Below are 15,001 nucleotides of genomic sequence, written 5' to 3'. Positions count from 1 at the left end.
AAAGGTCTCAGAAAAAGTACTTTACACAAGTATAAAGTACTAACAGTACTTTTTGATACATTTACAAAAAATAGTATGCTTAAGCTGAAAATATTAGTAAAAATTGTCCAAATGAATATTGCACCAATAAATGTGAGAAATGTCGCATTTCAATACATTTTATTGATGACCTAAAAAAAAGTATTACCAAAAATTACAGAGTTTTAAGAAATAGAAAGGAAAAAAATGTTTGTATTTTACTATATAGCTATTATTTTATTGTTAGTATTATTTTAGTTTTTGTTTACTTGTTACAAATTGATATCCATTCTTTTAAATTACATTTATTGTTCAGTTTTAGTGGTGAAACAAATACTCTTGTTTTTAAATTAACGAATCCTAGGGTTAATAATCGTGATTTTAATCTCAATCAAAATAAACAAGATTATTATTTTTGCCATAATCATGCAGCCCCAGGAAAAAAAAATTTGTATTTTATTATATAGCTATTATTTTATTGTTAATATTATTTTAGTTTTTGTGTACTTGTTGCAAATTCATATCCATTCTTTTAAATTACATTCTTGTTTTTAAATAAACGAATCCTAGGGTTAATAATCGTGATTTTAATCTCAATCAAAATAAACAAGATTATTATTTTTGCCATAATCATGCAGCCCCAGGAAAAAAAAATGTGTATTTTATTATATAGCTATTATTTTATTGTTAATATTATTTTAGTTTTTGTGTACTTGTTACAAATTCATATCCATTCTTTTAAATTACATTCTTGTTTTTAAATAAACGAATCCTAGGGTTAATAATCGTGATTTTAATCTCAATCAAAATAAACAAGATTATTATTTTTGCCATAATCATGCAGCCCCAGTATATCGTTTACATTGTGACATAGAGCAGTAAGAATGGTAGGTTTCTACATGAAGCTATGTTTTTGTAGTAGTTATTTTAAAAAAAATTAAAAAAACTTGGGAGGGATGTTTCAGTGCTTACTAACACGTTGCTGTCATGTTTTCACACAGCTCATGCAAAGAAGGATGTTGAGAGCACTCCTCTAAAAGGAGACAACGGACAAGACGTGGGTATGTATATATTTATATACCGTATTTTCCGGACTATAGAGCATACAGAAATAAAACCCGCACCAACTAAATTAAAACAAAAAAACAATACAGATTTTTTCATATACTTGCTGCACCGGACTATAAGCCATGTGTGTGTGTGTGTGTGTGTGTGTGTGTGTGTGTGTGTGTGTGTGTGTGTGTGTGTGTGTGTGTGTGTGTGTGTGTGTGTGTGTGTGTGTGTGTGTGTGTGTGTGTGTGTATATATATATATACATATATATATATATATAAATTGTGAAATGAGTTATTTACACAAAAGTATTCTGTAAATATTTGTTTGCATATGTTAATTGGTTCCAGCGGTGTCTGTATCACGGCAGTAAAACGGCTGATCAAACAAAAGAGAAGTGAAGTGAAGTGAATTATATTTATATAGCACTTTTCTCAAGTGACTCAAAGCGCTTTACATAGTGAAACCCAATATCTAAGTTACATTTAAACCAGTGTGGGTGGCACTGGGAGCAGGTGGGTAAAGTGTCTTGCCCAAGGACACAACGGCAGTGACTAGGATGACAGAAGCGGGAATCGAACCCGCAACCCTTAAATTGCTGACACGGCCGCTCTACCAACCTTCCTCTGATTAGAATCTTGTCAGTTGTCAAGGCAGAAAGCAAAGGAAATGTCAACACAAGCATGGAAAAGACTCAAACAATGAAAACAACATTCTAAAAGAGAAAACTGCTCGGTTAGTGTCATCGTCATGGGCCCGCTAGCGGCACAAGCTAGCTCTCCAATCAGCTAAACAGACTCAATAACTCCACGGTTATATTCTGGAAAATTTCTTGAGGAATTTGTGAAACTGAAAGAATGCCATTGAAAGTTAATAATACTAACACAGACACTTGTAAACATGATAGCATATTAGCTAATGCTAACGACGGTAGTTTCATTATATTACGATAGCACGTACAAGTGTGCATGAAAACATTCCGACAGACATCACACATGGGAGGGTTCAGTAAGTATGAGTAGTTTTAGTTATGTTGTAAAACTTCCAAACGTTGCTTGGAGTGATGAGTGAAGAATCCATATGAGTAGAAACGTTATCCCCTCCTGCTCCTGCCCGGCTGCATCAAATGATAGTATAAATACATTTAATAAAGTCAAATACAAATAAGTCAACAAGAGAAGTATCCCACACTTCTCTTTTTTAAAGTACATTTGTACAGCCGATATGGGCATGTACATCAACAATATGATTTGCCTGAGAAGCTGGACAGGACAAAAAAAAAGAAACGCTATGGATGACTAGAAGACGAAATGGCACTTGTACTTCTGGTTTGAAGCACTAAAGATTTCAGCCCGCATCACCTGCAGCTAGCAAACTCGCCCAAAAAAGTGGCACCATAGCACAAACAATAACACAACTTCTCAATATCAAACTCGCCCAAAAAAGTGGCACCATAGCACAAACAATAACACAACTTCTCAATGTCTTTGCTTGTGTTTAATGAAAACTTATTTGCATTATGACCATTGGCGAAGAAAAATCCTTAAATCAGCTACATTATTTTATAAGCCACAGGAGGTAAAGCGTAGGAAAAAAGGAGCGGTTTACAGTCCGGAATTTACGGTATTAAGTCACCCAGTACTGGATGTCGGCATCATCACAATTGTAATCAAACTTGTTCTTCCCTTCTTCTTGCAGAGGACATGGAGGACGACTCAGTGCTGTCTGGTGGAAAGGTAGATGACTTGAATAAAGACCTTTGCATCTGTCAGACTGACTGACTTTGTGTCTAGGAGGACGAGGACCAGAGCAAAGCTGAAGTCAGCCGCCTGATGGACGCTAGCGAGGACAATGTGACGGAGCAGACGCACCACATCATCATCCCCAGCTACAGCGCGTGGTTCGATTATAACTGGTAAGCCGTGTGCTGGATGTCACATGACCCATGTTTTAAAATCTTACACACTGCTTTCCTTTCAGTATTCATGAGATTGAGCGCAGAGCGCTGCCTGAGTTCTTCAATGGCAAGAACAAGTCCAAAACCCCTGAGATGTGAGCGCGCTGACACGCCCACTTCCAAGATGTTGTCTAGATGTTAATGACATTGCTCCCACCCCCCAACAGATACCTCGCCTACCGTAACTTTATGATTGACACATACCGGCTCAACCCCCAGGAGTATCTCACCTCGACTTCCTGCCGCAGGAACCTGACAGGTGACGTGTGCGCCATCATGAGGTGACTTGATGCACGCTGACACTAAAGCAAATGTTTTTTTTGTCTTTTTTTTTTTTTTTCAAATTGTACTTAATACGAGTTAATCGTCTCCAGAGTTCATGCCTTCCTAGAGCAGTGGGGGCTGGTGAACTACCAGGTGGATGCAGACAGCCGACCTTTGCCTATGGGGCCCCCACCGACGCCCCACTTCACCGTGCTGGCTGACACCCCCTCTGGCCTCATGCCCCTCAACCACAGAACTGCGCCGGTAAGGATGTAGACCAGGTGCAGGTGGCGAGGAGCAGCAGTGATATTCTGTGCTTCCTGCGTTTAGATCCCGCCCCCACAGCAGATGGCCAACTTCCTTGATAAGAGCAAAGATAAAATCGACCTCCAAAACTTTGGCCTCCGTACTGACCAGTACAAGAAGAGCTCCAAGGTTAGTAACACGCTGAATCACTCATTTAATGCTCAGGTGACCTCCACCAGGGCTTTTCTGTTCCTCATTGCAAACTGTAGGAAAGTGTTGACCTCCTTGTGCAAATTTGAAAAATGTTGTCAACACTTAATGACTTTCCTCCAAGGTTTCGCAGGCTAATTTTTTCTAAATTGCCTACATTTGCAGCAGCTGTTTCAAAAAGTTGCTGTTTTACAAGGTACCTTTTAGGACCATCCATCCATTTTTCTACCGCTTATTCCCTTTGGGGTTGCGGGGGGCGCTGGTACCTATCTCAGCTACAATCGGGCGGAAGGCGGTGTACACCCTGGACAAGTCGCCACCTCATCGCAGGGCCAACACAGATAGACAGACAACATTCACACACTAGGGCCAATTTTGCGTTGCCAATCAACTTATCCCCAGAAGTGGGAGGAAGCCGGAGTACCCGGAGGGAACCCACGCATTCACGGGGAGGACATGCAAACGCCACACAGAAAGATCCCGAGCCCGGGATTGAACCCTGACTACTCAGGACCTTCGTATTGTGAGGCAGATTCACTAACCCCTCTGCCACCGTGAAGCCCCCCTTTTAGGACCAGTTTAACTTAAATTTAAGTAAACTTACATTTTTCTGTAAGATATGCAAGTCTGGTGTGCTCACTTAGTAAGAAAAAATGTGCCTATCATACCTTCTCTGCGGAGGTGTTTAGAGCACGTCTAGGTAATTATGGGGAATACCCAGGACACTTTGGGGAGACGATCACTACGTTTCCATGCACAAAATTAGTCTGATTTCTCAAATACAAAACCCAAAACCAGTGAAGTTGGCACGTTGTGTAATTTGTAAATAAAAACAGAATATAATGGTTTGCAAATCCTTTTCAACTTATATTCAATCGAATATACACTTATTTCTCATTACTGTAGATTTGTATTGTAATTCGAAGGTACATAACATTTAGTTTTCCTAAATAAATAAAATGAACCAAAAATAAAATGGACTGCTTTCTGTCAGCAAAAATTTAACTTAAACATCGAACATCTTCAAGTGCGGTGGGTGTATATTGTAGCGTAGTGGAAGAGTTTGTGCTGCAAGGGGTTCTGTGTATTTCTTCTGTTGTGTTTTTGTTGTGTTAGTGTACGGCTGTTCTTCCAAAATGTTTCTCATTCTTGTTTAGTGTGGGTTCACAGTGTGGCGCATATTTGTAAGTGTTAATGTTGTTTACATGGCCACCCACAGTGTGACCTGTATGGCTGTTGACCAAGTATGCTTTACATTCACTTGAGTGTGTAGCGTAGTGGAAGAGTTTGTGCTGCAAGGGGTTCCGGGTATTTTTTTCTGTTGTGTTTTTGTTGTGTTAGGGTACGGCTGTTTTCCCAAAATGTTTCTCATTCTTGTTTAGTGTGGGTTCACAGTGTGGCGCATATTTGTAAATGTTAAAGTTGTTTACATGGCCACTCACAGTGTGACCTGTATGTCTGTTGACCAAGTATAATTTGCATTCACTTGCGTGTGTGAAAAACCGTAGATATTATGTGACTGGGCCGGCACTCTAAGGCAGTGCCTTTAAGGTTTATTGGCGCTCTGTACCTCTCCCTATGTCTGTGTACACAGCAGCGTTTTAAAAGGTCATACTTTTTACATTTTGAAACCGATACCGATAATTTCCGATATTACGTTTTTAAATTATTTATCGGCCGATAATATTGGCAGTCCGATTTTATCGGACATCTCTACTTTCTAATAATTAGGTTTCCTCCTAACTTGTGTTACCTTGCTGAACTTGTCACTAGCGAGTCGTGAGTCACGAGGGTCTCTGTCCGCGCTTCAGTGTGTGCAAACCCGCTCTCCGCCCACTGAGACAAAGATTGTGAATGACTGTGACAGTTAATTCTATTGTTCGATAAATGCGCTTAGAGCGATGCACAGACAAGACCCCTTTTTGCCTGTGGTGAAGAGAGAGACACTTTTGATCGGGCAAGACGCAAAAGACGTGAGGGTTAACACTTTTGGTGGGGTAGCCGTAGTTTGGGGTGTTGAAAAAAATATTGTCTTTCACTGACCAGATCCTCTAACCAAGACGTTTCTTCCGTGTTTGAAGACTTGAGTGTGTGAGGCAGCTACTGTGCATGAAGGAGGAGGAGGTACACACAAAGTGATCAGTGAGACTTCTGTGTCAATCACTTCTCCATTTGGTTATGGATTAAGTTTATTTCAAACATGCTATACAGAAAATCGTACTCCAGTTTGATCAACTTTGGATGGATTTATTTTAGGAGCAAATCAAAAATTAAAGGGTTAAAATCTGTATTCGCACTTGTGCTCCTTTTTTTTAATGCCCTCACGACCTATTTCTAGTCGCCAATGCGAGTAAAATTCTTGCTCTCTACAGCCCTGCATATCGATATCGACTGAAAAGGAAACTATTTTTGTGCCCTGCTCTACTCAGGTGTTATTCTTTCACAGCTGTGCTTTCATCACATCCAGAAGCAGACGCTTGTGTTAATGCTTTGTTGGTGTTGTACTCCTTTCAGGGTAAATCCGTGGCATCTTCCCGGGAATGGACCGAGCAGGAGACACTGCTGCTGCTGGAGGTGAGTCCATCTGATCAAACCACTTGAGTCCTAATGTCTACACTTCAGAGGGAATCTTTAGTTTCTGTGTGCGCCGCATCCAAAGCCTCTAATTTGTCTGGGCAGGCTCTTGAGATGTTCAAAGATGACTGGAACAAAGTATCCGAGCACGTAGGGTCACGCACGCAAGACGAATGCATCTTACACTTCTTGCGCCTGCCCATTGAGGACCCCTACCTGGAGAGTTCCGAGGCATCGCTGGGCCCTCTGGCTTATCAGCCCATCCCCTTCAGCCAGTCCGGGAACCCGGTCATGAGCACCGTGGCTTTCCTGGCCTCCGTGGTTGACCCCAGAGTGGCGTCTGCTGCCGCCAAGGCGGCACTCGGTAACACACCGCCCAGCGCAGGTACACACACCTTATAGGGAGCTGTGTTCAGATGTCGTCTTCTTCCACAGAGGAGTTCTCCCGTGTTCGAGAGGAGGTGCCAGCGGAATTGGTAGAGGCTCACGTGAAAAAAGTGCAGGAGGCGGCGAGGAGCACGGGCAAGGTGGACCCCGCTTTCGGCCTGGAGAGCAGTGGCATCGCTGGAACTTCTCCTGAAGAACCCGAGAAAACAGGTTGGTCATTCTCAGTGTGACCATTAGAGGGCGGCAGATTTCAGCAGTCAAAAGAGTGTTTGTGTGTGCTCGCATTCCGCCACGTTAACCAGATTAAAACTACGCAGCAGATGGGCGAAGGGAGGACGCAGGGGGGGAGGGGCGGATAAAAACTGGGTCATCGCACATATTTTTTTTCCTGCTGTCTTCAAACATCCTCACCATCGTGTTGTTCCTGAATAGGGTTGGGAATTGATAAGATGTTTCCAGTTCCATTTCCACTTTCGATTCCGCTCTCCTTTTCTGTTCCATAAACGATTCATATTTGGTAAAAAAAAAAAAAAAAAAAAATTGAAAACATAAAGGTTGATAAAGCATCAATTTTATTTAGTTTAAGGCACAGGTGTCGAATTAAAGGCCAGATCTAGTATGCCACATTTAATGTGGCCTGTGAAAGCCTTGAAATAATTTAAAAGTATTTTATCGTTTTGTTCTTTTCATTTTGACAGCAAAAAATATACGTATTGCATGCAATTCTATATCTTTAAACTTTATCAACTAATAATATATTTTTTAACTTTTTAGTCAAACTAAAAAAAGTTATAATATAAATCTGCTTAACCTATGATTTCAAAGCAAGTTTTTCGTCAAATTCTACACTGCAAAAATGACCATTGATTTTACGGTAAAAACCAGGCAGCTCAGTTGCCATCATTTTACTGTAAAAAAAAGCTAAAGTACAGTGTTTTCAGTAACAGTAACATGTTGTAAAAAAAAAAAAACAAACGTGAATTTGCGATAGATTTTGCTGTAAATTTGCGGTAATTAATTTACTATTGTTATTTAAATGTATTGTCCCTATTATCATTATTATATTACTTGTTGTGGTTTATTTGTTGATCATTTATATCCAGGTTATTTTAAATCTGTATTTAAAGTAGAGTTTTGGTGGTACAATACTCACGTTTTCAGATTAATGAATAATCGTGTAATTGAGCACTACTACATTATCAAATTTTATGAATTATCCTGTAATTTAGCGTACTAAATTATTTATCAATCAATCGAAGATTATTTCTACAGCTATTTATCACGAATGTCTCAAAGGACTGCACAATATCAAGCAAAAATAATTACTATTATTTTTGCCATAATTGTCCAGCCTTAAAACCCAGCCATAAAGTACACAGTCCAACATTTACACCTGTAGTTACTCTTCCTTTAAAAAGTTGTTTAAACAAACAAGCTTGTTTACCTATTGAAATGACAGTGTTGATGTCTTTATTTTGGGTGCAATGCTACCAGCTGTTGGACAATGACATCTTCTTGCAGCACTTTGTCTTCACCGATGTTAAATAGCTTGCATGCTTGCTGGCTGTCTATTTGGCGAAGGCCATGTTTACCTTACCCACGCTACTTTTGTTGATTATATTTCATGTAGGTAAACACCCCCGGTGTTGGAATTGTCTGTTGTTTTCCGCTTTAGTCAAGTTGGAGTCGATGTGGCATTCATGCTAGCAGCACCGTCCGCGAGTACGTGCTTTGCTTTAAGATGCTATTTTACACTTGCTGTACGCCGATGATGAGATAGTTTGTCAATCCAATGCCAACAAATGACCTCAGTTTTGTCCAAAGTGAAATAGCCCGCCTCTCATCACTCATCTTGTGTGACAATAGGTGCCGACTTCCGGGTTTACGTGCGGTCATAACAAACAAGCATTGGGCTTAAAAAAAAATTGTCCAGGGGCCGAAAGCCGACTACATGCAAAGCAACGAGCTATGTATATGTATGAGTACTTAGCGTTTTAATAATTTTGATAATTGTTTATTAAGAGTAGGTGAAAGTTCAACTAATTCCTTGTTTACTGACGTTTTTTTATCAGTCATATCAAGCAGCTAAAATGCGTCAAACATGGATAGGTGTCGAGAGTGTTTTGCATTTTTCCCATCATCCTTTGTAATGGATTTAAATGGGTGTAATTTTGACTTTTTTTTTATGTTGATTGGACGTTTTTGGTAATATCCACAAAGTTCAGTGAGCTTTGATGTGTTATGTGTGACCATGTTTGTTTACCTTTTTGTGCTAGTTGCTTATTTTTTCCTGCACCATGACTTGGGAAAGTTCTTTGCATTGAGTCATGTAAGTAAATGCTGTGCTGTTTTTCTTGCAAGCATAATTAATGGTTGAGGTACATCGTTGGCCAACAGATGGCGACAATATGGCAGCTATCTAACACCTAGCTATTTGTATAGGATATGATTACACCGCTATGCCCCGGTGTATTGAACTCGTGCTGTTTCATGGGACAAATTGTAGACGCCGGCAGGCCGCACTAGTGCACTTTTTTTTTTATTGATCACATACGTTAACGGCAACTATTTTTTTTAAATTAATGCACTGCCACACCTTTGAACGTTCAGCTTCCTTTGTAACTCCTGACGTCCTCGAGCTCACTTGTGTATTTTTTTCATCTTCAAATGAAGTGCATTACCTTGCAGAGGCTCCTGAAGCTGAAAAGATGGAGGCTGACACAGACTCCCAGCAGGGGGACAAGGTGAGGACATTTCATACTTTGCAAAGATCCTCTACTCCAATCACGCCTTTTCGGAATGTGATGCTCCAATTAGTTCATTTGTTGTATTTTATGGTGACGTTGTGATCCGACGCCCCCCTCAGGCCGAGTCCAAGGACGAGGCGGAGAAGCCCAGTGAGTCAGCGGAGAAGGGCGACAAGACGGAGGCCGCAGAGAAGGTGAAGAAGGAGGCGGGGGAGGTGTCGGAGCGCGAGGACGAGAGCGAAGAGGGAGACGAGACAAAGGCAGCTCCTGCAGGTTGGTCGTTTTTCCACTTAACACTCGTGTTGGATCTGGCTGGTCCAGCTGCACTAGTGAGTTCAGGTTTGATGACCGACTTCCTGTCTCTGCTCCCAGACAAGGAAGAAGAAGAGTCCATGGAGACGTCGTCCTTGGAGCAGGAGAAGGACAAGGAAGACAAACCAACCACAGAGGAGGGGGAGGACAAGAGGAAGAAGCTGGAGCACGACATTGGCGAAGGAAACATCGCCACCGCGGCTGCCGCCGCCCTGGCATCTGCTGCCACCAAAGCCAAGGTGAGACCGGGCCTTCTGCTGGAACACGTAGACTGTCTCCGCATCCTAACGTGTCTCCCCCGCAGCACCTGGCGGCGGTGGAGGAGCGGAAGATCAAGTCTTTGGTGGCTCTGCTCGTGGAGACTCAGATGAAGAAGCTGGAGATCAAGCTGAGGCACTTTGAGGAGCTGGAAACCATCATGGACCGCGAGAAGGAGGCCGTAAGTCGCAATGCTGCTCCTGACGCTTAAGTCGTGACTGATGGTGGAGAAGGCTCTTTTCTGCTGATGTCAGCAGTAAACGCTTGAAAAGGGTCAGTTTGTGCTCCTTTTTGCTGACCAGCAGAAAAAAACTGAGCTAGACTGACAGCACTACGCCATCAGAGGAACCTTCTATGTCAGGGTTGTCCTAAGGGCAGCCTGGGGGCCATTTCCGGCCCACAGTTTTTGTTTTATTTGTCCGCATTCCACATTGTAGAGACAAATAAGATCATTACACAAAACAATTAAAATATGCAATTTTGAAAGAAATTGTATGTTAAATGTAAAATTTGCCAGCCGCTTAAATGTTAATGCTAAAACTTAGCATCTATAAAGTACCGAGTTATGACTCTTGAGATGTTTGGCTGTGAAATTGGCTGTTGAAAAATGCTAATGTTAGTACGTTAGAAAGCTAGTGTTGGCATGCTTGCAATTAGGTGTTTGACTGTAAAATTTGCATTCTAATGTTAGTTTGTTAAAAATCAATGTAAGCATGCAAGCAATTAGCATATGTGAAGTACTAAGTTATATAACTGAGGTTTTTGGCTGTAAAATTGGCTACAAAAGTTTGCATGCTAGAATGCTAATGTTAACATGCTAAAAGTTAGCATGTATCAAGGACCAAGTTATTAGAGTATGAGGTGCTGGGCTGAAAAAGTTAGCACACAAATGTTAGCATGTTAACTGTTAGTATATCAAATACCAAGTTATAGGAGTCTGAGGCACTCGGCTGTAAAATTGGCTAACAAGGTTTGCACACTGTTAACTTGCTAACAGTTATTTGTCAAGTACCAAGTTGAGTCTTAAGGTGTTCAGCTGAAAAATTGGCTAAAAAAGTTAGCAGGCTAGCGCTAGTAATGCTGCCTGAGGCTTAGCCAATCAGTGGTCACAATATTAAACCGCAGGGTCTGATTGTTTTGGTCTCATTAAAGGCCTACTGAAATGAGATTTTCTTATTTAAACTGGGATAGCAGGTGCATTCTATGTGTCACACTTGATCATTTCGCAATATTGCCATATTTTTGCTGAAAGGATTTAGTAGAGAACATCGACGATAAAGTTCACAACTTTTGGTCGCTAATAAAAAAGCCTTGCCTGTACCGACCGGAAGTAGCAGACGATGTGTGCGTGACGTCACTGGTTGTAGGGCTCCTCACATCCTCACATTGTTTACAATCATAGCCACCAGCAGCTAGAGCTATTCGGACCAAGAAAGCGACAATTTCCCCATAAATTTGAGCGAGGATGAAAGATTTGTGGATGACGATAGTGAGAGTGAAGGACTAGAAAAAAAAAAGAAAAAAAGGCAAGGGCAGTGAGAGCGATTCAGATGTTATCAGACACATTTGCTAGGATAATTCTGGAAAATCCCTTATCTGCATATTGTGTTACTAGTGTTTTAGTGAGATTATGTGGTACCTGAAAGTCGAAGGGGTGTGGTGACCGCCAGTGTCTCCGGTGGGAGGAGGTGATAGTCCGCAGCTGCAGGAAGACGCAAGCTCCGCTCATGTCTACGGTAAGAGCCGACTTATTAGCACAATTTTCTCACCGAAACCTGCCGGTTGACATGTGGTCGGGAACCATGTTCGCTTGACCGCTCTGTTCCATAGTAAAGCTTCACCTTCGGGAATTTTAAACAAGGAAACAACCGGCTGTGTTTGTGATGCTAAAGGCGGCCGCAATACACCGCTTCCCACCGCCATCTTTCTACTTTGACTTCTCCATTATTAGTTGAACAAATTGCAAAAGATTCAGCAACACAGATGTCCAGAATACTCTGTAATTATGCGGTTAAAGCAGACTACTTGTAGCTTGGATCGGGCTGGAAAAAAATGTCCGCTACAACCGGTGACTTCAAACGCACGCGTCATCATACCGCGACATTTTCAACAGGACACTTTGCGGGAAATTTAAAATTGCAATTTAGTAAACTAAAAAGGCCGTATTGGCATGTGTTGCAATGTTAATATTTCATCATTGATATATAATCTATAGACAGTGTGGTCGCTAGTAGTGGGTTACGATAGGCCTTTAAGTAGCCAATTATACTCTGTTTTTACGGTTCATTTTTTTACGCCTGAGAATACTTCATGTATGACAAAATGACGTAGAATCTGCTGTCACTGATGACACAAAGCTATGAGGGATGTTTCTAGATAGTTTAGCATCTATCGATTGGCGTATGTTGAATTGCTTTTAGTATCTTTTAATATATAAAATGTTTCAAAGTGGCCCTCGCTGAAAACAATTTGGACACCCTTGCTCTGTGGTCTTCATCATGTGGAGATGGTTGTCAAAGTGGGCGGGGCCTAGGCGTCACCTCGAAACCAAAGGTGGTCCGTTCTGCTTCTGTGCAGTCAGACGTTTCCATGTAAACGTTGCATGTTGGATTGGAGAAGTCCACTTTGTTGTTGTGTTGGTGGGCGGGGCCTATTATCAAATGACGTCGTTGTTTCAGCTGGAGCTCCAGAGGCAGCAGCTGCTGACGGAGCGTCAGACGTTCCACATGGAGCAGCTCAAATACGCCGAGATGAAGGCCCGCCAGCAGATGGAGCAGCAGGCTGCCGTCGCCGCCCAGGCTCAGGGTCAAAGCCACACCCCCGGACCTCTCCCGGGGCAGCCAGGCATGCATCCCGGGGGCCACGGAGCCCCTCCTCCCCTCCACGGCGCCCCAACTCCTCACCTTGGAGGGCCCCTGCCTGGCGCAGCCATGCACCCTGGCTACCCTCCTATGGGCCACCACCCCATGGGTCCCCACCACGCTGGCCAGCCAGGTGAGGCGGAGCTTTGTGTTGGCCGCCCTTACACTGAAGCAAGGTCCTTACAGCTTCTTGGTGTTCTTCACAGCACCCCTCGGACCTGTACAGCCCATGCCCGGGCGCATGATGGCGGGCCCCCCCACTGCTGGACCCCAGCCTGGCGGTATGCCTCCCATGATGCCTCCACGCCACCCAGGAGCTCCCAACGGCATGTGTGCGTAGACCTTATCACAAAAATCCCCCGCCTTGTGTCCACGCGGCGTCTTAACTGTGACCTTTCACCTTCTCAGACCCGGGACCACCACCTGCACAGGCCGAAGCCGTGCCCCCGGTTCCCGTGGGTGCTCCAGTGCCCCCCAGTGGACGCGCAGCAGACAATTGAGACCAACACGCAAAGCCTATTTGTACCATCACCTAAACCAACCACACACACACACACACTCAGGGTAACACACACACCAAAAATGTTGTTCCTGCTGAGTCGGGCCTGATGGAGGCTGCAGACACTAAACACTGGACAAAATCAGAAGCTCGGTCCCGGCGAGTGTCTGCCTCGCCTTAGACTTTTACACTGAAGTGTGTGTGCAACAGGCGGGCTCCGCCTCCTCCTGAGCCGTCTTTGCCTACATTTCCTGTTTTTGACCCGACTTAAAAATGGCAGCTGGTCACCTGCAGGAACAAATAAAACACCTGCAACCCACAGACACACACACACACGGAGCAGAGGTTCACACTGGAGCTGCCATGCACTGACACTCACACACACAAACACACACACACACACACACTTATGCGGCCTTTGTTAGTGTGACTGGGACACCTTGGCTCCGCCTTTTTATAGACGCTGTAGCAACTTAAGCCCCACCCCTCCTGTGCTTTCTAACGCTGCCTACCTCGCTAGCCCCTCCCACACTTACAGTCAAAGTACAGTATGTAGACCTGTGTGTGTGTGTGCGTGTGTCATGTTACACGTCCATTTAAAGAGCTTTGCAAAGTGACCGCTAGCTAGCACTGTTAGCATCTCTGCTACCTCTCTTTCCTTGCTCGCCCGTTAGCTACCTCTTCTAGAACTTCACTCCTACGCCCCCTCTGCCTTCTAGACCTCTCTGCTTCCTGCTACCTCTGCTTCCACTTCCTGTTTCCTTCTCCTTCCACGCCCCGTCGCCACCCGGCAGGTCATGTGATGGGACCGACCGCTCCCGCATAGCATCTTTAACGACTAAATGTATTTTTAAGAGTTTCGTGTAGAGCAGGTTTTTGTGTAGCATTTAGTTGGATTTTGTACGGTCTGTTGCTACTTGGACCTTCACGCTGGACAATAAAATGTTTTTTCTACAAACTATGTCGTCAGTCACATTTAAAAATATATATATTTTAATTCATATTTTTGTTGCGTACACATAAAAATATAATGAATGAAAATACATGATATGAACCATGTGTATTAATAGCCATGTAATGCTAAATCGTATCTCTTATCAGGTTCCATTCAAAAGTAAAAGTGTTTTTTTCTGTCCCACATGACTCTATTGGCACTTTGAAGATATTCGCTGACATCCGGCCGCTAATCCGCCCACCAGCGGCAGATTGACTGTAAAGACGTTATGGAGATGTGGGATTTACTCCGTGTCACGACTAAATGCTAGCAGCTAGCCCACTTGACTACCTTATTTCCTTGAATTGCAGCGGGGGCGCTAATTAATTTAAAACCTCTTCTCACTCCTGCGCTTACCAAAGGCATGCGGTAAAAGTAAGCATGCGCTAATTATTTTTAAACCTCACTCCGGCGCTTACCAAAGGTATGCAGTAAACATTTGAGTGTGATGTAAGCTTGGACCTTAAATCCTACTGAATAGCTCTTAATCTTCTTCCCTTTATGCGATTTCAAATTACCGATATTGAAATCAGCCTCCTTTATTTTGAAAATGATGACCGGAGAAGTGTCACTCGTGACGTCACGAGTTTGACCAGGCGGTAATACTAAAAGCATGCGCTA

General features: G+C 42.9%; 1 protein-coding gene across 3 annotated transcripts in view; it reads left to right on the top strand.

The window, feature by feature from the left end:
- smarcc1a (SWI/SNF related, matrix associated, actin dependent regulator of chromatin, subfamily c, member 1a) overlaps nucleotides 1-14,344 on the top strand; it is a 31,698-nt gene extending 17,354 nt beyond the window's left edge. For 2 of the 3 annotated variants that reach the window (XM_061881751.1, XM_061881749.1), the window contains exons 12-28: nucleotides 1,020-1,079; nucleotides 2,770-2,807; nucleotides 2,865-2,986; nucleotides 3,052-3,123; nucleotides 3,196-3,309; nucleotides 3,403-3,556; nucleotides 3,623-3,727; nucleotides 6,263-6,322; nucleotides 6,428-6,686; nucleotides 6,758-6,919; nucleotides 9,383-9,453; nucleotides 9,576-9,729; nucleotides 9,829-10,007; nucleotides 10,073-10,207; nucleotides 12,705-13,020; nucleotides 13,094-13,219; nucleotides 13,296-14,344. In XM_061881751.1, the coding sequence (XP_061737735.1) occupies nucleotides 1,020-1,079; nucleotides 2,770-2,807; nucleotides 2,865-2,986; nucleotides 3,052-3,123; nucleotides 3,196-3,309; nucleotides 3,403-3,556; nucleotides 3,623-3,727; nucleotides 6,263-6,322; nucleotides 6,428-6,686; nucleotides 6,758-6,919; nucleotides 9,383-9,453; nucleotides 9,576-9,729; nucleotides 9,829-10,007; nucleotides 10,073-10,207; nucleotides 12,705-13,020; nucleotides 13,094-13,219; nucleotides 13,296-13,387 (2,219 nt within the window). In that variant the 3' untranslated portion in view covers nucleotides 13,388-14,344. The remainder of the gene's footprint in view (nucleotides 1-1,019; nucleotides 1,080-2,769; nucleotides 2,808-2,864; nucleotides 2,987-3,051; nucleotides 3,124-3,195; nucleotides 3,310-3,402; nucleotides 3,557-3,622; nucleotides 3,728-6,262; nucleotides 6,323-6,427; nucleotides 6,687-6,757; nucleotides 6,920-9,382; nucleotides 9,454-9,575; nucleotides 9,730-9,828; nucleotides 10,008-10,072; nucleotides 10,208-12,704; nucleotides 13,021-13,093; nucleotides 13,220-13,295) is intronic. The other variant, XM_061881750.1, reaches the window with a different exon arrangement.
- The last annotated feature ends 657 nt before the right edge of the window (nucleotides 14,345-15,001 follow it).

This window comes from Nerophis ophidion, linkage group LG21, assembly GCF_033978795.1.
Source record: "Nerophis ophidion isolate RoL-2023_Sa linkage group LG21, RoL_Noph_v1.0, whole genome shotgun sequence".
Classification (NCBI taxonomy): domain Eukaryota; kingdom Metazoa; phylum Chordata; class Actinopteri; order Syngnathiformes; family Syngnathidae; genus Nerophis; species Nerophis ophidion.
This window is presented reverse-complemented; position numbering and strand designations above follow the sequence as displayed.